We start from the raw sequence: 27,012 nt of genomic DNA on the forward strand, positions 1-27,012 counted from the left end.
CTATACGATCTCCGCTCATTCTTCTGAATTCCAGTGAGCACAGTCCCAGCTGACTCAATCTCTCCTCATAGTCTAACCCCCTCATCTCTGGAATCAACCTGGTGAACCTCCTCTGCACCGCCTCCAAAGCCAGTATGTTCTTCCTCAAGTGAGGAAACCAGAACTACATGCAATACTCCAGATGTGGCCTCACCAGTACCCTGTACAGTTCCAGCATAACCTCCCTGCTCTTAACTTCCCTCTAGCAATGAAGGCCAACATCCGATTTGTCTTCTTGTTAGCCTGCTGTACCTGCAAACCAACCTTCTGTGATTCATGCACAAGCACTCCGAAGTCACTCTGCACAGCAGCATGCTGTAATTTTTTTTACCATTTAAATAATAATCTGACCTCCCATTTTTCCTTCCAAAGTGGATGACCTCGCATTTACCAACATTGTATTCCATCTGCCAAATCCTTGCCCACTCACTTAACCTGTCTATATCTCTCTGCAGACTCTTCGTATCTTCTGCACAATTTGCTTTGCCACTCAATTTAGTGTCATCAGCAAACTTAGATACACTACACTCGGTCACCTCTTCCAGATCATTAATGTATATCGTGAACAGTTGCAGGCCCAGCACCGACCCCTGCAGTACACCGCTCACCACTGATTGCCAACCAGAGTAACGTTTATGCATCCCAACTCTCTGCTTTCTCTTAGTTAACCAATCCCCTATCCATGCTAATACATCACCCCAACTCTATGCATCCTTATCTTATGGATAGGTCTTTTATGTGGCACCTTATCGAACGCCTTCTGGAAATCTAAGTAAATAACGTCCATCTGTTCCCCTCTATCCACTGTTCTTGTTGTATCCTCAAAGAACTCCAGTAAGTTTGTCAAACAGGACCTGCCTTTGCTGAATCCAAGCTGTGTCTGCTTGATGGATCCATTTCTTTCCAGGTGCCTCACTATTTCTTCTTTAATGATAGCTGCAAACATTTTCCCAACTACAGATGTTAAACTTAACTGGCCTAAAGTTACCTGCCTTTTACCTACATCCTTTTTTGAACAGTGGCATGTCATTTGCCATCTTCCAATCTGCCAGAAACTCCAGAGAAGTTTAGTAAATCATCACCAAAGCCTCTATTAACTTCTGCCATTTATTCCAGTACCCTGGGATGCATTCCACCAGGACCAGAGAACTTGTCTATCTTTAGGCCCACAAGTTTGCTCAGCACAACCTCTTTATTGATAGCTATTGTATCGAGCTCCTCACCTCCCATTGCATCTATCACATCTCTCTTTGGCATATTAGATGTGTCCTCCACCATGAAGACTGACACAAAATAGTCATTCAAAGCCTCAGCCATTTCCTCATTACCCAATATCACTGCCCCCTTCTTGTCCTCCAAGGGACCTACATTCCCTTTAGCCCCCCTTTTCCACTTTATATAATTATAAAAACGCTTACTATCCATTTTTATGTTTTGTGCTGGTTTATTTTCACAATTTAGTTTCCCTTTCTTAGTGGTTCTGTGTTGATTTTTAAAGTTTTCCCAATCTTCCAATTCCCCACTACTCTTGGTGACTTTGTATGCACGAGCTTTTAGTTTGATGTCTTCTTTTATTTCCTTAGTTATCCAATGCCGGAACTCCCCACCCTTACTGTCTTTGCTTTTAACTGGGATATTATTTTGTTCAGCACGATGAAAAATCTCTTTGAAAGTTTTCCACTGTTCCTCAACTGTCCCACCATATAACCTGTGTTCCCAGTCGACACTAGCCAAATCCTCCCTCATCCCATTGTAGTCTCCATTGTTTAGGCATAATACACTGGTTTTAGATTGAACTATTGCACCCTCCATTTATATGAGAAATTCAACCATCCTGTGATCACTCTTTCCAAGAGGATCCCTAACTACAAGATCACTAATTTTTTATTGCACAGAACCAGATCTAAGACAGCACATTCCCTTGTAGGTTCAGTATAACATGCTGTTCAAGAAAGCTACCACGGATACATTCTATGAAGTCTTCCTCAAGACTGCTTTGACCAACTTGATTCACCCAGTCCATGTGCAAGTTAACATTCCCCAAGATAACCGCTGTTCCATTCTTACATGCCTCAGATATTTCTGTTTACTGCCTGTGCCACTGTAATGTTATTATTCGGTAGCCGATAGACAACTCCCACCAGTGATTTTTTTCCCCTTTACTATTCTTAATTTCTACCCAGATGGATTCAACACTGCTCCATAGATCTTATATTGTCTCTCACTATTGCCCTGATCTCATCCTTAATTAAGAGCGCTACCCCACCTCCCTTACCTTCCTGCCTATCCTTCTGTATTACCTGATATCCATGGATATTTAATTCCCAATCCTCTCCACCCTGCAACCACGTCTCTGTAATGGTCACTCATACCTCTTTGTACTGATTTATGCCACAAGTTCACTGACCTTGTTTCGAACATTACGGGCATTCAAATGAAGTGCCCTTACACTCTTGGTGCTTTTAAAATCTTGTAATCTTTTATTCTTTTCCATTTGACTTTTCTTCACTCTTACTTCTCTCTTTTTTTTCTTTTTCTTTATCCTTATTCACACTTTTCTTTTTTACTTTATCTATACCTCTCCAATCTGGTGAACCCACCCTCCCTACTACTTAGTTGAAAGCCCTATCCACAGCCCTAATTATGTGGTTCACTAGGATCCAGGTCCCATCATGGTTCAGGTGGAGCCCATCCCAATGGAAAAGTTCCCTCCTTCCCCAATACTGGTGCCAGTTTCCCATGGATTCAAACCCACTTCTCCCACACCGATCTTTGAGCCACACATTTAACTCTAATCTTATTGACCCTATGCCAATTTGCACGTGGCTCAGGTAGTAATCCAGAGATTGCTACCTTTTTGGTTCTGCTTTTTAATTTAGTCCCTAGCTGCTCAAATTACCTCTTTCCTTGTTCTACCTATGTCATTGGTACCCACATGGACCACGACAACTGGATCTTTCCCATCCCACTGCAAATTCCTCTGCAGGTCAGATAAGAAGTCCTGGACCTGGGCACCAGCCTTCGGGATGCTCTGTCCTTGCATCAGAGAACTCTGTGTATTCCCCTGACTATACTATCCCCAATTACCTCTACATTTCTCTTCTATCCCCCCCTCTTGAATGGCTCCCCGAACTACGGTGCCACAGTTAGTTTGTTCATCCTTCCTACAACCCCCCCCCATCCACACAGGGAGCGAGAATCTCAGACCTGTTGGGCAAGCTCAAGGTCTGAGGCTCCTCCAGCACCTTCTCTCAGATCCCACTACCCGCCTCACTCACAGTCACACCCTCTTGTCCCTGACACAGACTGAATTTGAGGCAGCTCATCTAACGGGTGTGACTACCTCCTGAGACGGAGAATCCAGGTAACTCTCCCCCTCCCTGATGTGCCGCAGTGTTTGAAGCTCAGGTTCCAGGCCAGCAACTCTGAACCGAGTTCCTTGAGCAGCCAACACTTGCCGCTGATGTGGTCACTGGGGTTTACCAGCTCCCACATCGTGCAGCTACAGCACATCACCCGATCCTGCATCATCCCTACTTTAATTAGCTATAATTTAGTGACATTTTATTGAACCACTACAAAAGCCTTACTTGCTAATTACCTGTCCCTCTTCTCCAAAGCCTCATCCCCACTCCTACACTGGACCACTCACACAACGGCCGCTCTGCTTTGACCCTGCTTTACTTTTATTTGCTCCTGCTAATGAATCGCAAATCCATTGGTCCGCTGCTAATGCTCCAATCCCCACTAAATACTCCTTTTTTAAACTCTTCTCCTCAACCTGTGCGACATTCTCTCTCTCTGCGAATCAGTCGGTCTGCCGCCAACGCCAGAGTTCATTATCTGTAAGCCGCCCCGGTTCAAAAATCACCCAAAAAATAGGGAAAAAATGGAGCAACCAGGAAAATAGAAGGTGTTGATTAAACCTTGCCCTGGTACCATCGTGGGAGAGGGAGACTTCAAACGCAAGGACTTTCCTTTGGGAGTGTCGAGCAAGAGAGAGCGAGATATCGTCACTCGCAGATACCCTCCTAGTAGACGGCACTGAACTCTCACTCGCCTTCGTATCGGCCGCGATGTCATGATGCCGGTTTAAACCGCCCATCTGCCTGCATGTGGTGTATACTGTCCCTCTCAACTCCCAACCCATTCACCTGTTTGCCTAGATACCTCTTATGTGTTGCCATCAAATCTGTTTCCTCCACTATTTCCAGTATCATGTTCCTGGCATCTAAAAAATTGCCCCACACACACCTTTTAAACTTTTCTGCATAATCTTAAAGCAATGCCATGTAATATTTAACATTTCTCCCCTGGTAAATAGACTCTATCTACGCTCTCCATGCCTGTCATAATTTTATATACTTTTTATCATGTCACTGCTCAGCATCTGATGCTTCATCAACCTCCCCTTATACCTAATAATCTCCAATGTAGGCAACATCCTGGTGAACTTTAAATTCCTCGATGCTATTATTTTGGAAAAACTGTTCTGGGCCTTGCAGGTAAGTGCAATTACAACGAAAGCACAGCAGAGCCTCTACTTCCTTAGGAGTTGGCATCTTAAACTTTGACAACTTCTTTCGATCTGCAGTGGGGAGTGTATTGACTGGCTGCATCAAAGCCTGGTATGAAAACACCAATGCCCTTGAGTGGAAAATCCTACAAAAAGTAGGTGGTATGGCCCAGTCTATCACATGTAAAGCTCTCCCCACCATCTACATGAAATGCTGTCGTGGGAAAGCAGCATCCATCATCAAGACAGGCTCTCTTCTCACTGCTGACATCAGGAAAAAGGTACGGGAGCATCAGGACTCGCACTACTAAGTTCAGGAACAGTTAGTTATTAACCCTTTCACTATTAGGCTCCTGAACCAAAGGGATAACTTCATTTGGCCCATCACTGAACTGTTCCCAAACTGACTCTTCATCTCATGCTCTCAATATTTATTTGTTTGTTTGTTTATTTATTTATTCTTTCATCCTCTATTTGCACAGTTTGTTGTCTTTTGCACACTGATTGAACACCCTGGTTGGTATGGTCTTTCATTAATTCTATTATAGTTATTACTCTATAGATTTATTGAGTATGCCCACAATTAAGCTAAATTAAATTAACTTGTATATGGTGACACATATGTATTTTGATAGTAAGTTTACTTTGAACTTTGATTTACTTTTGAACTTTGAATCTCTTCTGCACCTCTCCTAATATTCCATATTCCTCTAGCAGTGTGGTGACCAGAACAGCACACAATATTTTTAAAGTTTTATGCTGTCACAACATGATTTCTCAGGTTTCATGCTCAATACCCCAACTGATGAAGGCAGGCATGCCCTGCCAGCCTATCTTTTAGCGTTGCCACTTCTGGGGAGCTATGGACTTGCACCCCAAGATCCCACCGTTACTGCAATTGGAAAGTTTAATTCTGAATTTGCAGATTGACTCAACACAAGTGAGCAGTTGACCAATATCTTAACACTCCTAATATAGAGCTATTGAATCTGTGGAGCCGTGTTTTGGATAGAGGGATGGGATTGCTATGACTGGAGGAAATGGTAGTGATAGAGAAAGTCAAGCCTAAGGAATAATGGAAATGCAAGGATGATAATTTTTAAATTGTTTTCTGGGAGCCCATAGAAAACGTGTGGTTGGCAAAGTTGAGAAGAGAGATAATTTTTAATTGTACTCTGAGTCTGTAATGCATTTTTTCCCAACGAAGATTATGGTACTTTGGTGAGGGAGAGATTTTGAGAGTTCATGTATGTGGTCAGTGGCAGAAACAAATTCCCTGTAGTTCTGATGATGGCCCAGCATGTTGTGTTGGTGTTCTGAACCATCATTGCTTTCATATTGAAATGGTTACTGTGTGAATTTGTTGTCCAGGCAGAACTCCGACAGCAGGAAGAGGTTATGCAGAAGGAACGCCGGGAACGAGAAAAGATACTCAGTGAGTACAAGAAGCTCGCCGAAGAAAAGAGAACACAAGCGGAGCGTGCAGAGAGACGAGTAAGAATCACATCGTATGGTTCTTTAATCAATGCTGCTGCTGATGAATTTATTAGAATCACAGATTGGTTCCAACATGAAGACCATTTGTCTGTTGTGTTTTACCAGCTTTCTGTAACAGTAGTCCAACTTATCCCACTCTCCAAACTCTCCCTATAGCCCTGAAAATTGCTTCCTTTTGAGTATCCTGCTCTCTTTTAAACTATAAAGGTCGTCAAATAAACTCTTCTCGGGCTTCCAGCCGGGTACAGGTATTGATTTTAACTGACATTTCAATGACAAACTCTGCCAGCTTCATCATCAGTGAGGCCCGAGAAGAGTTCATTTGTCATTTACACCAGGAAAGCACCAGATCCTGTGCTTTTAATTCAAGCTCCCAGAGCTAAACTCCAATATTCCCAGACAGGACACTATTCCTGAACATGGAATCATTGACATGCACCACAATGAAAGCTGTTTAAGCAAAGGAACCTCACTTTCCTGGAGCAAATCCCACTGGACTGAACTATTGCTGTCACTGTTTTGCTGTCATTGGCTCTAAGGGATTGTACAGTCGGCCTTCCTTATCCACGGATTCCGTATGCGGGGATTCAACCAACCGCAGATCAGGAAAACCCGGAAGTTCTCTCTCCAGCACTCGTTGCTTGAGCATGTACAGACTATTTTTTCTTGTCATTATTCCCTAAACAATACAATATAACAACTATTTACATAGCATTTACATTATATTAGGTATTATAAGTAATCTAGAAATGACTTAAAAGTACAGGCAGTCCCTGGGTTATGAATGAGTTCCGTTCCTGAGTCCATCTTTAAGTCAGATTTGAGGTCGGAACAGGTACATCCGGTATTATTTAGCGTCAGTTAGTCAAACATTTTTCTTAGTGTATAGTACATATTTTACCTTTCTATGCATATAAAACACTTAAGAAACATACATATTTCAATAATTTAACCACTTGCATTGCTTAGTAATAATTGTAGCTTTCATCGGGGCAGGGCCTTTCATATTCTCCATTAAAATTGTTCCGATCGTTGACCGACTGTAGCCTAACACTTTTCCAATGACCGATGGCGTTTCACCTCTTTCCGATCACTTTATTACTTCCACCTTATTTTCAATCGCGATCGTGATTATTTTCGTGAACAGAAACACTGCGGATTCAGAGCTGTACCGCCAGGTCCTAATGTCCACCACACAGAGACATATTAAATAAAGTCCAGGGTTCTGCTGGGTCCTAAGGACCACCGCAGTGATACATGTTAAATAAGGGACTTGAGCATCCACGAATTTTGGTATCCGCGGGGGAATCCCAGAACCAATCCCCCGCGGATAACTGTATAATCTTATTGCTTTGACCCTATTGATTGGTGCAGACCTTAGTAGGACTTGATGTTCTGCTTTGCTTTGACTGATTCAGAGTCCAGGGGAAACCAAGTGGATAATCTGCTGTCCATTGATCCCACATGGAGCAGTGGTACTGTGGCCTCGTAAAGAAGCCAGCGATGGCATATTGTGAAACCTGACCTATAATTAGTACGGTTGAAGAACTCCTTTAATATCTGAGGTGACGATAAACTGTTTCTGCTGTGGTTCCCTCAGGCATTGCGAGCAACTACTCATTCAGATGAGCTGCACTATGAGAGACCAGAGACTGAGGACACTGCAGCTGAGGGAAGGTCCAACAACACACTAGCAGAATCCTTCCAATGGATCAAAGCAGTCACTGGTGTTACTGACGTCCAGGTGAGGTGTCTGGGCCTGTTAGGGGAGAGGGTGCTCTGAAAATCAGTCAGTCATTATGTATTGGTTAATATAAGGTAATCAGTGTTGAGCCAATCCTCAATGTCTGGAGATTTGGAAATTGACTGAACATTAATAAAATCACTTTCTTAAGATAACAATGACACAATGTGATTCTGCCGCTTGATCTGAGCTCAAAGGGGAAATTCAGAGGCTGAAGCAAACGGAAGAAGATTTCCTGTTAGTTTATGGGCAGTATGCATATTCATGTAGTTGGCTTGATGAGAGAAAGTATTACTAGACACCAGTGAAGCCTAGGCCACTGAGCCAGACTCAGGATAAAAGTGTAAGTGATTGTTGCCGTAGAACATGACATTGGGTGTTTGAGGGCTAGAGTTAAAATGTACAGTATATTGAGGTTTTCTGGTTTCACTGTTGACTTTAGGACATAACGAAACACTACATAATGCAGGGCGATACCTTGAAGCACCTGCAGCAACTGGAGCTGGAGAATAAGAAACAGTTGGTACAGTTAAAGGAGGAGAAGGAGAGGCTGAAGGAAGAGTATGATCATCTGAAATATTCTGGGGAAAGCAAACTCTCCAGGTATGAAGAATGCAGAATATGTAGATTACATTTCTGTTCTCCTTATCCATATCCTTGCATATTAACAACAGGAGCCCTCTCTATCAATTTTAGCAGTAATTAAAACATTGACTGTCCCAACTGCATATAACCAACACCTCCCCAGGTCTCTTATTACTTTTGCTTAACCAAAAATACTGTGTATCTAATTAACAATTGACCTAGCCATAATTAATGCTTGTGGAAGAGACATCCAACTTTCTTCTATCCTTGCAGGAGGGTTTCCCTGCATTACTTGGCTGTAATTTTTAAGAACATGCCTCCTAGTCTTAGACTCTCCAACCAGGGGACTGTAATTTCTAGCTTACCATCTAATTATATTTTATTAATAGCTTTGAAGCTTCCATAATCTTCAATGAGTAGCAACATCATGATTTCTCTGGTGTAACTCCAGTAAATTTATATCCATATTCTTCCAAAGCTGTAGTGCCCAAAGTATTCCAGCTATAGTTTAATAAGAACTTTACACTCAGTGGCCACTTTATTAGGTACCTCTTGCACCTAATAAAGTGGCTACTGAGTTTATGTTTGTGGTCTTCTTCTGCTGATGTCACATGGGGATAGGAGGCTGGACCCAAGTGCAGGATGCAGGCACTGAAGTACTAGGGGCAGGACGGGAATAACTAAAGGATAGAACCAGATGGGGAGACCAGGGCATGCTAGGTAATCCTGGGGTTCAGAGAGAGTCCGTGGCTAGGCTGGATCCCAGAGTCCATGGCTAGGCTGGAGAGCCCCCTAGGCAGCCACATACTCCTGGGCAGGGCCACCTCCCAGGCAGGAACACAGAGGCCCAGGCAAGACACAGGACACCTGGGCAGGTAGCAGGCACAACCCATCAGAGGTGAGGGGTAGGAAGGGGACAGAGTCCCCCCCCCCCACCAGGCAACAGCAGTCCAGTCTGCTACCCAACAGAGGCAAGGGATCAGAAGGAAACTTGGTCCAGGGTGACTACAAGGCTGACTCACAGAACTTGAGGATGAAGCCATGGGCCTCCAAGCCAGGACAACCAGAACAAACAGAGCCAATCAGACAAAGCACCTCATAACATGGCAAACCAGCTCATACAAAACAACCCCCCAACTAGGCTCAGTCCCAGAGTCCTTTATATCCACCTGCCAGCTGATAGGCAACAGATGCACCTTCTTAAGCCAAGATGATCCTATTTGGCTTAAGGGTGACAGGAGGGACGGCTGCAAGACCTGGAGTCTGGAGTCCACGGACCGGATCAAGACCCGGAATGCGGGCTCTGGACCGGACCATAACAGCTGAAGCTGATCCACTTCAAGGTTCAGGATGCTCTTCTGCACACCACTGTTATAATGCATGGTTACTTGAGTTACTGTCTCCTTCCTGTCAGCTTGAACCAGTCTGGCCATTCTCCCCTGACCTCTGTCTTTAAAAAGGTGTTTTCACCCTCAGAACCGCCACTCAGTGGAAGTTTTTTGTTTTCCGCACAATTCTCAATAAATTCGAGAAACTATTATGCATGAAAATCCTGGGGGGATCAATTTCTGAGATACTCAAACCACCCCGTCTGGCACCAACAATCACTCATTGGTCAAAGTCATTTAGATCGCACTTATTCCCCATTCTGATGTTTGACTTGAACAAGAACTGAACCTCTTGACCACATCTACAAGCTTTTATGCATTGAGTTGCTGCCACATGACTGGCTGATTATATATTTGCATTAGCGAGCAGGTGTACTTAATATTAAGTGACCACTGAATGTATATAGTTAAGTATAACTTTTATCTCCCTGTATTCCAGATAAAGATTTCCTTTACCTCTGTGATTTTTAAAGTACTTTCTTTGCCAGTTAGCTTAATATCAAATTATTGGGAAAGAATTCCTGAACCCTGGTGTAAATCATTATTTGGAATAGTACAAATTAATTAAGGTCAATTGCTGTGAACTTGTTAAGAGAAAGTCATGCCTGACTAATATTTATGAGGTGTTGGTAATACAGTCGGTCCTCCTTATCCGCGAGTTCCGCATGTGCGAATTCAACCAACAGCGAATTGAGAAAACCCGAAGTGCTCTTCCAGCACTTGTTGTTCGAGCATTGTTCGCCTCGCGTCTCATTCATTCGCTACTTTGTTCCTGTGGAAAAAATGGCTCCTAAAAAGCAATTAGGTGGTCAATGCAATTCCCCGAAGGCTAAGAGGGAGCATAAAGTGCTATCCCTTGCCGAGAAAGTAGAAATATTGGATCTTTTGATCTGCTATTCTGAAGTCTCGACGTTCAACGCTTGAAGATCCTCAGCCCTCAACCTCCACGATTCCTGACTTTAGTATTATTGAGCCTCCTCCACAGCGTCCTTATTCCCTAAACAATACAGTATAACAACTATTTACATAGCATTTATATTGTGTTAGGTTTTATAAGTAATCTAGAGAGGAGTTAAAGTATACGGGAGGATGTGCGTAGGTTATATGCAAGTACTACGCCATTTTATATAAGGGACGAGCATCTGCAGGAGGTCCGAGAACCAACCCTCGCGGATAAGGAGGGCCGACTGTACTTTGGTATATCCGCATGGATCTTAACAAGGTAACACGCACAACATGCTGGAGGAGCTCAGCAGGTCCAGCAGCATCCATGGAAACGAGCAGTCAATGTTTCGGGCCGAGACCCTTTGTTGACTGTTCGTTTCCACGGATGCTGCCCAACCTGCTGAGTTCCTCCAGCGTGTTGTGTGCGTTGCTTTGACCCTAGCATCTGCAGTGTACTTTGAGTTTATGATGTTAACAAGGTGTTTGACAACATTCTGTATGGCTAACCACGAAAGTGAAAATCCATCCAATCCAAGGGAAGCTGACAAGTTGGTCCAAAATTTGGTATCGACTACGGTCAACAGAGTTGTAGTAACTGAAACAATGCTGTGTGAATTCACAGTCTAAGGACTAAAATGCTTATCCTTGCAGTATAATTCAATGAGAGATTTTTGATATACAAGGTATGGCCTGAGTGCCAAAGTTGACATAACCCCTTGCATTGTGAGTAACCCACGTTTGCTGTTCTGCCGCCAATTTATTGAGATACAGCGCAGATGCTGTCCAACAATCCCCCGATTTAATCCAAGCCTAATCATGGGACAATTTACAATGACCAATGAACCTACTAACCGGTACATCTTTAGACTGTGTGAGGAAAGCGGAGCACCTAGAGGAAACCCCTGTGGTCACAGGAAGAATGTACAAACTCCTTACAGGCAGCAGTGGGAATTGAACCCTGGTCGTCTGCACTGTAAAGCGTTGTGTACAGCCACTGTAAAGCCACCCCAAATTTTACCTAACATGGTGTCTTCATCTTAAAATTCGGTTCCTGATTAGGAGGCAAGGACTTCCTAATTGAAAAAGAACCAGTTTTGTGGTTGTAATAGGACCGAAATGGAAACGAAAGTATTCCACAAATTGGACAAGAAGTGACTGATGGTGTAGGTAGGTACAGTAGTGTGATGTTCCAGTACTGAAAACTCGTCCTCTGTCCACTTGATAATCTCCTCCCACAAAAAGAGTAAAGTGTCTGCATATGGTCATAGCCAAACTGAGAGTAACTAGGCTTCACTGCTAAGGAAGCCAGAGGCTTCAATAATTGTATTTCGATGCCTTGAAACAGGGCTCTGAGGTTAATTCACTTAACCTTAAAGATTTTATTAAACCTTAAAGAAAAATGACGCGGCTTTCGATAGCCCCAGGAAGCAAAAACAGGCATTTTCAGCCTCTGGGAACATCACTGGACAAGTTACATCCACTATACTGTAAATTCCAATGATTTTTCTATAACTCGGTCACATTTTAATGATCTTGATGCATAAAGCGCCGCCAACTCTCCTTGGAAATTCATTGGTTCCAGTTTCACATCAAATTGAAAGTCAATTTTTTTGTAAGTCAAAACTGAGTAAGCTGACATTTGCCTGCAAATGATATCCATTTGTCAGAGTTTCATCCAATCAGCTGACCCCTTGCATTTTGTACAGCCATCCGTATTGCTGACAGTGTCACTTTGTGTTACTGGTAAACTTGGATTGGATACTTGGCTTTCTATCCTATCAGATGTAATCTATAAATATGTTGAGTTAACATTACTTACCAATTGAGTACCTGCCGTTCTCTGTCCTCTGTGCTTTCTGTTGTTTAGCTAACCAAGTGAATGATTGCCTTCAGTTCCATGAGGTTTCACTTTGGAAAATCCTGGGAACTATAGACCAGTGAGTCTCACATCAGTTGTAGGGAAATTGCTGGAAATTCTTAGGAATAGGATACATGAACACTTGGAAATCCATGGCCTGTTTATTATTTATTGTAATGCCTGCACTGTTTTTGTGCACTTTATGCAGTCCATTGTAGGTCTGTAGTCTAGTATAGCTTTCTCTGTGTTTTTTTATTACGTAGTTCAATCTAGTTTTTTGTACTGTGTCATGTAAACCATGGTCCTGAAAAACGTTCACAAAATGCTGGTGGAACACAGCAGGCCAGGCAGCATCTATAGGGAGAAGCGCTGTAGACGTTTCGGGCTGTTACGCCTGTGCCCCAACTCTGAGGGGCCAAAGGGTACAAAGTAGCCCCCTCCTTTTTGAGAATCGCAAGATCACTATTAAGTCAGGTCAGGAGACCCAGGAAATGAGAGAGAGACGTTTGGAATGTGTCCTGGCCTCCGCGATACAAAGCCACGGATAACGGCCATTGTCTCTTGGAGACGGAATTGTGTATTGAGTACTGTACTTCATGGAAGCCCTCAGGGAATGACCAGAGTGGGCTGGTTGAGGGATTGCATCAACCCGACCTGATTGACATCTGAGACCCCGTGAGTCAGGATAAAAGAGGGTCTGGGGAACAACCCCTTTAGACGCACCAGGAGAAACGCTAGAAATCCCGTGACAGCATTTAATAGCGACAGCTGGTGGTGACTCGTGTGTGTGTCCATCCTTGCCCGGATGACGAGTTTTCCACGGAACGGCTTAGCTAAAAGGACCGACTACAAAAACGGAACTCTCGAAGGATCGACATCATAAAAAGGAAAACGGGCAAGTTCTAAAAACATCGTCTCTCTCTCTCCAACCGAAAGCTGCAGCCTGAATGAACTTGAGTGACTTTTATATTTCCATCGGACAATACATTATCCCCTAGACAACGATAGAGCTATTTCTTATTGATTATTATTATACCCACACTTTAGATTTAGTATTGATGACGTATATTATCTGTATGTTTGCATTGATATTATTTTTGTGCATTTTTATCAATAAATACTGTCAAAAATAGTACCATCAGACTTCAACGGACCTCTCTATCTTTGCTGGTAAGTGACCCAGTTACGGGGTACGTAACAGGGCCAAGACCCTTCATCAGGACTAACCGAAAGATAGTAAGAGATTTGAAATCTCTTACTATCTTTCCTTTCGGTTAGTCCTGACCGCGTTCCACCAGCATTTTGTGTGTGTTGTTGTTTGAATTTCCAGCATCTGCAGATTTCCTCGTGTTTGCTCCTGAAAAACGTTGTCTCATTTTTACTGTTATGTTTTTACTGTTACCATAAAACTGTACCAGCAGTTATGGTCGAAATGACAATAAAAGTTGACTTGACTTGACTAATTAGGGAGAGCCCGCTTTGTTCGGGGCAAGTCCTGTCTTACCAACTTGATTGAGTTTTTTGAGAAGGTGACAAGAGAGATTGATGAGCGTAGGGCAGTGGATGTTGTCTATATTGAGTTTAGTAAGTTGTTTGACAAAATCCCTCATGGGAGGCAAATCCAGATTAGGATGTATGGAGTCTGCAGCAAATTGGCTGTTTGGATTCAGAACTGGCTTGCACATAGAAGAACAAGGGTAGTGGTTGAAGGGACTAACTCGAGCTGGAGGTCAGTAATTAGTGGTGTTCCACAGGGATCTGTGCCGGGACCCTTGTTGTTTGTGATGTATATAAATGACCTGGATGAAAATGCAGATGGGTGGGTTAGGAAATTTGCAGATGATACCAAGATTGGTGGAGTTGTGAGCAGTGCAGAAGACTGGCAAAGAATACAGTGTGGTATAGATGAGTCGCAGATGTGGGCTGAGAAATGGCAGATGAAGTTTGACCCAGATACACGTGAGGCACTGCACCTTGGTAGGGTAAGTGCAAGGAGACGGTACAGTGTTAAGGGCAAGACCCTCAACAATGTTGTGAAACTTGGGGTTCAAGTTCATAGCTCCATGAGAATGGCTACACGGGTCGATTGGGTAGGTAAGAAGGCTTATGGAATGCTTGCTTTTATTTTTTGAGGCATTGAGTTAAAAAATCAACTTTATAGACCTCTGGTAAAGCCACATCTGGAGTATTGCATACTGTTTTGGTCGCCCCCGCTATAGGAAGGGTGTCGAGGATTTGCAGAGGGTGCAGAAGAGGTTAACCAGGATGCTGGCGTGAGGGGCTGGAGTAACTTGGGTTGTTTTCTTTGGGGTGTCAGGGCTGAGGGGAGATCTGATAGAGATCTACAAGGTTTTGAGAGGCATGGATAGAGTGGACAGAGATTACCTGTTCCTCTGTGTCGAAATGTCTAATACCAGGGGGCATGCATTGAAGATCAGAGGGGTTTCAAAGGGGATGTAAGGGGTAAGTTTTTTACTCGCAGTCATGGATGCCTGGAATGCACTGCATGGTAAGGTGGTAAAGACAAATACATTAGTGACTTTTAAGAGACGTTTGAGAGCAAAAGCATAGTAAGGGATAAAATTGGTCCTCTTGAAGATCAGAGTGGTCGGCTATGTATGGAACCAAAAGAAATGGGAGAGATATTAAATGGGTTTTCTGCATCTGTATTTACTAAGGAAACTGGAATGGAGTCTATGGAAACAAGGCAAACAAGTAGGGAGGTCATGGAACTTATACAGATTAAAGAGGAGGAGGTGCTTGCTGTCTTGAGGCAAATCAGAGTAGATAAATCCCTAGGACCTGACAGGGTATTCCCTCGGATCTTGAGGGAGACTAGTGTTGAAATTGCAGGGGCCCTGGCAGAAATATTTAAAATGTCGATATCCACAGGTCAGGTGCCGGAGGATTGGAGGATAGCTCATGTAGTTCTGTTGTTTAAAAAAGGCTCAAAAAGTAGGCCGGGAAATTATAGGCCGGTAAGTTTGACATCGGTAGTAGGTAAATTATTGGAAGGAGTACTAAGAGATAGGATCTACAAGTATTTGGATAGACAGGGACTTATTAGAAAAAGTCAGCATGGTTTTGTGTGTGGTAGGTCCTGTTTAACCAATCTATTAGAGTTTTTCGAGGAAGTTACCAGGAAAGTAGATGAAGGGAAGGCAGTGGATGTTGTATACATGGACTTCAGTAAGGCCTTTGACAAGGTCCCGCATGGGAGGTTAGTTAGGAAGATTCCGTCGCTAGGTATACATGGAGAGGTAGTAAATTGGATTAGACATTGGCTCAATGGAAGAAGCCAGAGAGTGGTAGTGGAAGATTGCTACTCTGAGTGGAGGCCTGTGACTACTGGTGTGCCACAGGGATCAGTGCTGGGTCCATTATTATTTTATTATTTGTCATCTATATCAATGATCTGGATGATAATGTGGCGTGGCAAATTGGATCAGCAAATTTGCTGATGATACAAAGATTGGAGGTGTAGTGGACAGTGAGGAAGGTTTTCAAAGCTTGCAGAGGGATTTGGACCAGTTGGAGGAATGGGCTGAAAAATGGCAGATAGAGTTTAATGCGGACAAGTGTGAGGTATTGTACTTCGGAAGGTCAAACTAAGGTAGAACATACAAGGTAAATGGTAGGACACTGAGGAATGCAGTAGAACAGAGGGATCTAGGAGCACAGATACATAATTCCCTAAAAGTGGCGTCACAAGTAGATAGGGTTGTAAAGAGAGCTTTTGGTATATTGGCCTTTATAAATCCAAGTATTGAGTATAAGAGTTGGAATGTAACGGTGAGGTTGCATAAGACATTGGTGAGTCCGAATTTGGAGTATTGTGTGCAGTTTTGGTCACCTAATTACAGGAAGGATATTAATAAGGTTGAAAGAGTGCAGAGAAGGTTTACAAGGATGTTGTCGGGACTTGAGAAACTGAGTTACAAAGAAAGGTTGAATAGGTTAGGACTTTATTGCCTGGAGCGTAGGAGAATGAGGGGAGGCTTGATTGAGGTGTATAAAATTATGATGGGTATAGATGCAGGCTTTTTCCACTGAGGCTAGGGGAGAAAAAAAACAGAGGTCATGGGTTAAGGGTGAAGGGGGAAAGTTTAAAGGGAACATTGGGGGGGGGCTTCTTCACACACAGAGTGGTGGGAGTGTGGAATGCGCTGCCAGATGAAGTGGTGAATGCGGGCTCACTTTTGACATTTAAGAAAAACTTGGACAGGTATATGGATGAGAGGGGTTTGAAGGGATATGGCCAAGGTGCAGGTCAGTGGGACTTGGCAGAAAAATGGTTTGGCACAGCCAAGAAAGGCCAAAAGGCCTGTTTCTGTGCTGTAATGTTCTATGGTTCTATGGTTTAGATAAGCATGTGGATATGAGGAAGATGGGGGATACAGACATGGTGCAGGTAGGAGGGATTAGTCTTAGGGAGTTTTTGATTTACTTTTCCACTGGCTCAGCACAACATTGTGGGCTGATGGGACTGTTCCTGTTCCAGGTTCTATCCTTCATAACAAACTTTGACAGTTTTTAAAGGTAAACGGTTGGATAAGTGTGCATAAATAGCATCCGTAGATATTCCCCTATCCGCTATTTTAGTTAGTTCTTCAAAGAAATTCAATCAGGTCTGTCTCTGAATGAAAATAAAATTCCATGTATTCACTTCCTCTATCCTTAATAATGCTCTGGCATTCACTGAAACAGAAATTAGGCTGTATTTCCCCCACTTGCCTTTGTAAAATAAGATCTGATGATTGTCTCCATCAGATCTTAAGGAGCCCACATATTTGTTAGAAAATTCAAGTCAAGTCAAGTCACTTTTTATTGTCATTTCGACCATAACTGCTGGTACAGTACATAGTAAAAATGAGACAACGTTTTTCAGGACCATGGTGTTACATGACACAGTACAAAAACTATACTGAGCTACGTAAAAAAAACACAGAAAAAAAAACACTAGACTACAGACCTACCCAGGACTGCATAAAGTTCACAAAACAGTGGAGGCATTACAATAAATAATAGACAAGGCAATAGGGCAGTAAGGTGTCAGTTGTAGTCCCACCCCCCACCTCAGTGGGAAAAAGCCTGTTTGCATCTACCCTATCTATACCCCTCATGATTTTGTATACCTCTATCAAATCTCCCAATCTTCTACATTCCAAGAAATAAAGTCCTAGCCTGTTTAATCTTTCCTTATAACCAGGAGAGGGGGAGGGCCTGAAGGAAAGAGCAAATTGATTGGTGAAAGTTATAACAGGTTGGAGAAGGGGGAATCGAATTGCAGAGGACAGAAGACCTTGGAAGAAAGGGAAGGGAAGGGGGAGGAGCACCAGACGGAGGTGATCTACAGGGAAGAAGTGAAGGCGTGAGAAGGAAACAAAATGTACAGATTTTTCAGTTTAATCTGAACAGTCACTGTTGCTTCATATGGACATCAATCCGACTCAAAACTATAACTTGACAGTTATTTCATATTTCTTCCTTACAATCAGTATATTGAAATGTAGAACGGTTGTAAGGAAGATTAGAAAGAGCCTGTTTGTTGGACTGGGACCCTACCCTTCCTGATCACTTAACGCTTCCACTTTTTTTCTGGTTTTTGACACAGTGAGCAGAAGCTGTTAATGGAGCTGCAAGCACACCTGGAGGATGAGCAAAAACGACGAGACAAGTTAATGGAGGGTCTCGAGTACATCAGCCGTATCACTCTGTCTATTAAAGCTGGCATGGAGCATCTCTCTGAAAAAATGCAACATGTGGAAGTCGTAAGTGATGCCGTAGTGGGACGAATCATCACACCAGAGTATTTCAGAGAGTCAGAAAACTCATCTAAGTATTGCAGACAGAGAGTTATTGGATGCATTCTACAGTGTTCTTCCCAGAGGAAGACCAATGGCAAACCTCTTCTGTAGAAAAAATTGCCGAGAACAATCACGGTCATGAATAGACCATAACTGCCCTCGTGATACGACAGGGCACATAATGATGATGAGTGTTCTGGAACTGACTAATCTGATTGATTTCAGACAGGGACTATGTAATGTTATGGACTTCAGAGTAACTCAAATAGGGAATAATCTGATTAATTCCAGTGTGTTCTAGATGATCAATTCCATTAGGGAATTAATCCAGACAGAGTGTAATTGATAAATTACAGATATTCCAGGTACATAATCAGTTCCATTCCAGACAATGAGCACCTTCTTCCAAAGTATTCTAAACATGGGAATAATCCCGTTGATTTCAGACACTGTATTCAGGAGCAATCTGGTGAATTCCTATTATTAGTGAATATTATGGTGAAATCCAGATTATTTGATACAGGTTGGCTTTGTATTGGAATAATCCTGCCAGTCCCTGCACTTGTAAATGCTCACGTTACTGTTCGGCTGCAGATTGACACATGACTAAAGCGTTTACTTTGTGCAGTCGCAGGATAGCATTCCCGCTATGGTCCTGAGTCCCGGCTCAGATGAGTACGTGCTGGACCTGCTGTCAGCAACCGAGGCTAAGCTGCTGCAACTCCATCAACAGCTCAGTACGCTTGACCGGAACAACATGCTGCAGTTGATGGAGGAGGATGAGGTGTGAGATCATTCAATCTTTTCACTAAGTGATTGGCAACCCGCTGTTCCCATTCTCTATTTTGGATGGGTGGAGGGGGCAGTAATGGGAAAGAGGTATATACATCCAGTTCCTTGGGGCAAAGGGGAATATGTCCTATTTATGGAAAGGAGGTGTATATCTCACCACTGCGCTGGAGACTTCTCATTAGTAGTGATGGAGCAAGACCTACAATATTCAGGGGATAGGGATCTATTTACTTGGAGATGATAGGTGTGTGCCTAACTACTAGAAAGAAAAAGGGTAACAAGGATATGCTCCATTACTTGGGCGGATGGGGGAGACCCTGGGTGGGATTGCCAGGAGGGGGTGTGGGTCGGGGAAAGCCTGGGTAAATCCCCAGTGATTGTCGGTTCCTGTTGTTGACCCATTTGCTGGCAGTGAGTTGGATGTTGACAATATTATTTTTGTCTTTCAGTTCCACGCCAGTGTGGAAGACAAACTCCCTCCCTACAATATGCGGGTGAAGCTACCTGTGGCTCAAAAGCTTGATGTATACGAGGGTGAGAATCCACATTTAGGTTTTTTTTAAAAATCACATTATTTACGGCACATCGTTTCATTAGCTTTATAAAACTAAAGTTCTGTTTCATTTGCTTGGCTGTAACCAACTGTATATTCTAACTGTGAGTGTCAGTAAATTGTTCAGAAAAAGCTTTGAAAATGAAATAATCGAGGAATCAAGTTGTAACAGAAGAATGCTTCATAATGAAACAGGGATCCGATATTCCTCCTACCTCTGTCTGATCCAGACCTTCCTGCAGCTTCATGTTACTTCCCTACCAGGAGAGAACAAACAAAACCAGAACAAGTTTCTAAATTTGTCTCTTTTGCAAAGGCAGAAATTGAGCATCTGCCCTGCATCCAGCAACAGGTGTAACTCCCATCGCCAACCTACACTTTACCCGGTTCCTCAGTAGCTCACATCTGCTCCGAAAAGGAATATGACACTCTTTGACAAAACTGAGTAAAGTATTGCAAGTATTTCACAAACTCTTGTCTAGTACAGGGGTTCCTAACCTGGAGTCCATGGATCTCTCAGTTAGTGAGACCGTAAGACCATAAGGTATAGGAGCAGAATTCGGCCATTTGGCCCATCGTCTGCTCTGCCATTCCATCATAGCTGTTCCATTTTCCCTCTCAGCCCCAATCTCCTGCCTTCTCCCCCTAACCCATCATGCCCTGACCAATCAGGAATCCATCAACCTCTGCCTTGAATTTACCCAGTGACTTGGCCTCCACAGCTGCCTGTGGCAACGAATTCCACAGATTCACCACTCTCTGTCTAAAGAAATTCCTCCTCATCTCCATTCTAAATGGATGTCTCTCTAGTCTGAGGCTGTGTCCTCTGGTCTTTGACTCCACCATCATAGGAAACATTCTTTCCACATCCACTCTATCGAGGCATTTCAAGGTTAGTGGTTGGGGTCCATGGCCTAAAAAAAGTTGGGAACCCCTGCTATAGTAGCAAGCCTGAAACTCAGGATCAAACAGCCTCAGGTGCTCTCTATGTGGATTGTGGGTTTTTCCCTGTGATTTTGTGGGTTTCCTCAGGGTGCTCCAGTTTTCTCCCACATCCCAAAGACATGCAGGTTGGGAGGTTAGTTGGCCCCAAGTCTGGAAGCAAATAGTGGTATCTTTGGGGGGGGGGGTGATGACAAGGGATTAATGTGCGATTATTGTGAATGGTTTGATGGTTTGTGTGAACTCGGTGGGCTAAAGGACCTGTTTGATGGTTTGTATGAACTTGGTAGGCTAAAGGACCTGTATGATGGTTTGTATGAACTGGGTGGACTAAAGGACCTGTTTGATGGATTGTATGAACTGGGTGGACTAAAGGACCTGTATGATGGTTTGTATGAACTGGGTGGACTAAAGGACCTGTTTGATGGATTGTATGAACTCGGTGAGCTAAAGGATCTGCTTGATGGTTTTTGTGGACTCGGTGAGCTAAAGGATCTGCTTGATGGTTTATGTGGACTTGGCAGGCTAAAGCATTTGTTTCCATGTAATATGACACAATGACTTCTGTTTTACTACTCTGCGATTTCACTCTTGGAAAAAATGTTGTCCTACGCTTTCTGAAGTTTAGAAAAAACAGGAAAACAAGAGGTAATGTTATTAGAGCATGGAAGATTCTGACAGTGCTTGACGGAGTGTTTGCTGTGAAGATGTTTACCCGTCAGGGAATTTGGAACTAAGGTACATAGTCTTATACTGATAGGATATCCTTTTAAGACTGAAAGGATATCCTTTTTTAAAACTGGAATCCTTTTAAGACTGAAAGGATATCCTTTTAAAATTGAAAGGATGAGGAATTTTTCTGAGGGTTGTGGGACTTCCCCGTTCTGTAAGCTGTGAGTATATTTGATAGCTGAGATATGCAGTATTTTTGAACCAAGGCAGTTTAATAGTTATGGGGATCAGATTGAAAAGCAAAGAAAGGGCTAATTATCAAATCAGCCTTGAGCTTATTAAGAGCAGCTTGAAGTGTTTATGTGCATCCAGTTTTGTTGTCTTTTGTTCTGTCTCTCACTCTGTGACTGCACCTCTCTATCTTCATATTTCTCTTCCTCCCTTTCCTTCTCTCTCTCTATCCATCTCCCTTACTCTCTCCCTCTCCTTCTCCTTCTCTCTTTCCCTCTCCTTCTGCCTCTCTCACTCTCTCCTCTCTCTCTCTCTACCCTCTCTCACCACTCTCTCTCTTTCTCGCTCTCTCTTTCTCTCCCTCTCCTGTCTCTCTCTCCCCTCTCTCCCCACCCCCTCTCTCTCCCCCCACATCCCTTTCTCTCTTTCTCCCCCTCCCTTCCTTCTGCCACGGGATCTCTGCATGCCTGCTTCTTTGCATTTCTCCTCCACCATGTCTCCTTTCGGAATTTTGAAGGACCCCCTATCTCTCAGTGATGAGTAACCGAAGGATTTCCTATTGCAGATGCCGAGGATGATGATGATGACGATGATGACACTGATGAAGATAATGACAGTGGAGACAATACTGGTGACATTATCACAAGGGCAATGCTGAAGCGACAGTCACAGCAGATTGTTGATTGGAAAACCAAGAGGAAGTCTCGCCCCAAAAGGAGGAAGGCAAAACACAGATCGGCTCATGAAGGAAGCCCTCTGCCTCGTCCCATCCTTGTTCGCTAGTCCTGCTGTGCCTCTGGCTCGCAGGTTGTAGGTAGCTTGTAACGGTCCAAGAAGGTAGCCAGAGGAACTGAGTGAAGGAGGAATGGAATGATTTGCAGCATGTGGTAATTTGAAGCAAGCAGTAGATTAGAATCCCGTTGGAGTCTGTGCAGCAGACTCAGAGTTTTCTACATCAGCCCACACCAGGAAACACAATGAGGTCATCGCTAGTGGGAAAAAACTTCAAAAGTACCAATTCTGAAACAATAGTAAATTCTGCAAATTTTCAGTAGAAACGATTTGCATTTGAGTGAGAGAGTGATATTTTAAAGATCTTTAATCAGAGGCTAATGGACCTACTCTTCCCCCATTATTTCAGTACAACGTAAATGTTAAATGTTAAGGGTGAAGATCAGACAATATCTTTTTTCTAGTTTAAAAAAAACCTGAGGATCAGAGAAAGGGCCTGCAACTGTAGGAAGGTGGAGTAGACTTGAACTAGTCAAATAAATAATTTCAAACCTTGTGAAGTTTATTGGAGATCCTGATCTGGATACCAGGGCATATGCAGTTGATAATTGGAGTTTGCAATTTCAGTCCTATAGTGGCTTTTAGTTGATATCCTCCATTAGCCCACCTCATTCCAGTTGCTACTGAAATCTGTCATAACAATTCTTACCAGATTTGACAGCGTGGATGACCTAAAATGCTGGAAAGAGTGAGCAGATCACAGCATCATAATTATGGTTAGAGTAAGATGCTGCCTGGTATACTGAGTATTTATAACCATTTCTATTTTTAGTTCAGATTTCCAGCTTCTGCATTTTTTGTTTTGATTTGAATTTTATTGACAGGGTTGATGTATGGGTAATGTTTTCTCTGGCTGGGTGGGAAGGGCGGGGGCAGAACTAAGGCTCAGAATAGCACTAGGCTAGTAAGGACAGGGATGGGAAGAAATGTATTCATTCAGAACCCAAGGAGTGGATGCTCAGTCAATAGGATCAATGATTCAAGTGGTTCCATTTCATATCAGAGAATGTATACAGTATACAACCTGAAATTCATACTCTTCACAGCCATCCACAAAACAGAAAAAAACCCCCAAGTAACGAATGACAGAAACATCAGAACCCCAAAACTACCCCCCTCCCCTCCCACACACAAGTATCAGCCTGCCCCCCCCCCACTTGCTCCAGCAAAAGCACCGACCCTCCCTCCTCCTCCTCCCCTGCCATGCAAGCAATAGCAAAGCCCCCAAAGAGACGTTGGTCTAGAGTCCAAGCCAACATTTGGGTATCTCAGGTAGGCTCTCTCTCTCAGTAGTGAGGGAGAGAGAGGGACTGCTCCTGCGATAAACGAGAGTGGGAGATCAGCCCCTTGCTGTGGCAATGTTACAATCTTCAGCATCACTTCAACGTTACGATCTTCTGCTTTGCTTCTCTGAGTCCCCACACTCGAGGGCCGACAGGCTCTCGCACACCATCAAATGAGCAAGAGAGGATATGAAGGGAACTGGCAGATGTCAACCAGGCAACAGAGGGAGAGAGAGGACGCGAGCAGAGGGAGTTGGTCGACTACCAGAAGGAGTGGACGGAGTGTGGGTCTGAGGGTCCGCGATGGTCAGACGAAGTAAATGGGGAATGATTGGACAGAACCATGAGCTCCAACGTGCATGTTAGACTGTTTCATGTGAATGGGCCCTTTTTTTTGTTTCTTTACTAACCTATAGTCAAATTAAGAATTATAAAGCTCAATCGTTTAGTTGCATATTGTGTACTGTTTGTTATTTTGTAGTACTGATTTGTAACAAGGGAACACATCACACAGCATCTACCCAAACAGGATTTCTTAAGTTTGGCTGGGCCGGGTACTGTCTCCCCCTAGATTAAGCCGCTAGCCAAACCTGAGGGTCACACTAGATGATGGAATGCCTTCGAGAGACTCCCTTTTGGTATCTCATCAGCCCCTGAACTCTTTCAGAGGAGGATGAACCAAATTCTAGAGGGACTGGAAGGAGTAGTCTACCGCATGGACTCATCTTCGGAGGCTTAACTGAGGAACATGACGAAAGAGTGGAAGCTGCCTTGGAGAAACTGAAACAGGCTGGAATCACCCTGAACAAAAAGAAATGCAAAATTTCAGAGTTGGATGTGAGGTTCTTAGGCCACCAACTGTCCTCAGAGGGAATGCAAACAGATTCAGACAAATTGGCAGGAGTTCGGAACATGGAACAACCCACAGATATATCAGAGAGCCACAGTTTCCTTGGCATGGTAAACCAGTAAAGTTTACCATGTTCTGGATCCAGAACTGGCTTGCCCACCGAAGGCAAAGAGTGGTTGTAGATGGGTCATATTCTGCATGGAGGTTGGTGACCAGTGGTGTATCCTACTCTTCGTGATTTTTATAAATGACCTGAATGAGGAAGTGGAGGGATGGGTTAGTAAATTTGCTGATGACACAAAGGTTGGATGTATTGTGGATAGTGTGGAGGGCTGTCAGAGATTACAGCGGGACATTGATAGGATGTAAAAACTGGGTTGAGAAGTGGCAGATGGAGTTCAACCCAGATAAGTGTGAGGTGGTTCATTTTGGTAGGTCAAATATGATGGCAGAATATAGTATTAATGGAAAGACACTTAGCAGTGTGGAGGTTCAGAGGGATCTTGGGGTCCGAGTCCATAGGACACTCAAAGCTGCTGCGCATGTTGTCTCTGTGGTTAAGAAAGCATACAGTGCATTGGCCTTCATCAATTGTGGGATTGAATTTAGGAGCTGAGAGGTAATGATGCAGCTATATAGGACCTCACTTGGAGTACTGTGCTCAGTTCTGGTCGCCTCACTACAGGAAGGATGTGGAAGCCATAGAAAGGGTACAGAGGAGATTTACAAGGACGTTGCCAGGTTTGGGGAGCTTGTCTTATGAGAATAGGTTGAGTGAACTCGGCCTTTTCTCCTTGGAGTGACGAAGGATGAGAGGTAACCTAATAGAGGTGTATAAGATGATGAGAGGCATTGATCGTGTGGATAGTCAGAGGCTTTTTCCCAGGGCTGAAATGACTAACACAAGAGGGCACAGTTTTAAGGTGCTTGGAAGTAGGTACAGAGGAGATGTTGGGGTTAAGTTTTTTACACAGAAAGTGGTGAGTGTGTCGAATGGGCTGCCAGCGACGGTGGTGGAGGAGGATATGATAGGGTCTTTTAAGAGACATCTGGATAGGTATATGGAGCTTAGAAAAATAGAGGGCTGTGGGTAACCCTAGGTAATTTCTAAGAAAAGGACATGTTTGGCACAGCTTTGTGGGCCGAAGGGCCTGTATTGTGCCGTAGGTTTTCTATGTTTCTATATCGTTACTCTATTGAAAGATCAGCCATGATCTTATACAATAAACACGAGGGCTCAAGGGTCTCCTGCCTCTATTTGTTATATTCTTAGAGAGACCTAGAGTCAGTGATCTGAGTCCAGTTGTAAGAGTGCTGTGGTCATGAACCGTCGGTGGGATGAGGTGATGCATAAAGTCTGCACCGAAGCCTGACAATGTGTAAACTTTAAAATATTGCAGATGCTGGAAAACAGAAATGGACACAAAACACGGAATAATCTGCAGGTCAGGCAGCATCTGTGGAAAGGGAAACAGAGTGTACATTTGAATTAGGAGACACTTTAGAATATCTATATATGGCTGTTGTGTATACTCGGCTGACAGTAACACGATCAAAGGGATATTTGAGCCCTTTAAAAATGCACGGGTTTATGTCTGGTGTTAATTTCTAATGATCTCTAAAATCAGCTGTTGGGCGCACTTAACTAGAACTACCGTACTATTTAATAAACTGTGCCGGACCTTTTTATTCAAGGGATATAAAGATTTATAACTTAGTAACTAGACACTGGAATACTACAGCACAGTACAGGCCTAACTATATTTGGTAAGATTAAATTAGACCTCAAGCCCACAGTTCTAATTTATCCTGTTTATTGCATAAGACTTGTCACAAACTTATTGACACTCAGTTATTTCCAGTGACTGAATAATTGGTTATATCTGGGAACAGAGAATCCAATCCCTAAAGTTCCAGTTCATTTCATTTGATAAAACTGTACAATTTGTTGAATTATACCCCAGAGGGCCAATGTGTGTGAACCGAGCAGACCAACGAGAGTAGAATTCATTTCTATATCAGTATGTCAGCAATGGTTCAATGCAAAACACTTTCAGTATCAGAGAATGTATGCAACATGTAACCTGAGATTCTTCTTCTTCACAGACATCCACAAAACAGAGAAAAAATAACCCAAAGAATGAATGACAGAAAACATAAGAATCCCAGAGCCCCCCCTTCCCTCTTCCCACACACAAGCAAAAGCAAAAGCATCAACACTCCCCTCTCCCCCTCCCTGTACTAGCTCCAGTAGGCATCAACCCCCCCCCCACCACCCTCCACGCAAGCAATAGCAAAACTCCCAAGACACCATGATCTAGAGTCCATCAAAAACTACTGTCCATCCCAACACTTCGACATCTCAGACAGAACAAGACGTGAGAAAGGAAATTTAAACTATTCCGTGGATGAACTGGAAATAGTTGCCCAGGTCCACAGAAGCCTCTGGTGCCATCTTTAGCTCCTCCCACTGCATAGACTTGAACCAAAAATTTATTCTGATATTCCTGATGTAATA

The 27,012-nt window shown here is 43.4% G+C and overlaps 1 protein-coding gene across 1 annotated transcript in view; it reads left to right on the plus strand.

Annotated features, from left to right (window-relative positions):
• Positions 1-24,098, plus strand: part of odad3 (outer dynein arm docking complex subunit 3) — a 67,908-nt gene extending 43,810 nt beyond the window's left edge. The window contains exons 7-13 of the mRNA XM_073069273.1: positions 5,927-6,049; positions 7,653-7,796; positions 8,239-8,399; positions 18,187-18,343; positions 19,008-19,163; positions 19,621-19,705; positions 22,135-24,098. Coding sequence (XP_072925374.1) covers positions 5,927-6,049; positions 7,653-7,796; positions 8,239-8,399; positions 18,187-18,343; positions 19,008-19,163; positions 19,621-19,705; positions 22,135-22,352 — 1,044 coding nt within the window. The 3' untranslated portion in view covers positions 22,353-24,098. The remainder of the gene's footprint in view (positions 1-5,926; positions 6,050-7,652; positions 7,797-8,238; positions 8,400-18,186; positions 18,344-19,007; positions 19,164-19,620; positions 19,706-22,134) is intronic.
• Positions 24,099-27,012: the final 2,914 nt, after the last annotated feature.

The sequence above is a fragment of the Hemitrygon akajei genome, chromosome 16, assembly GCF_048418815.1.
Source record: "Hemitrygon akajei chromosome 16, sHemAka1.3, whole genome shotgun sequence".
NCBI classification, from domain to species: domain Eukaryota; kingdom Metazoa; phylum Chordata; class Chondrichthyes; order Myliobatiformes; family Dasyatidae; genus Hemitrygon; species Hemitrygon akajei.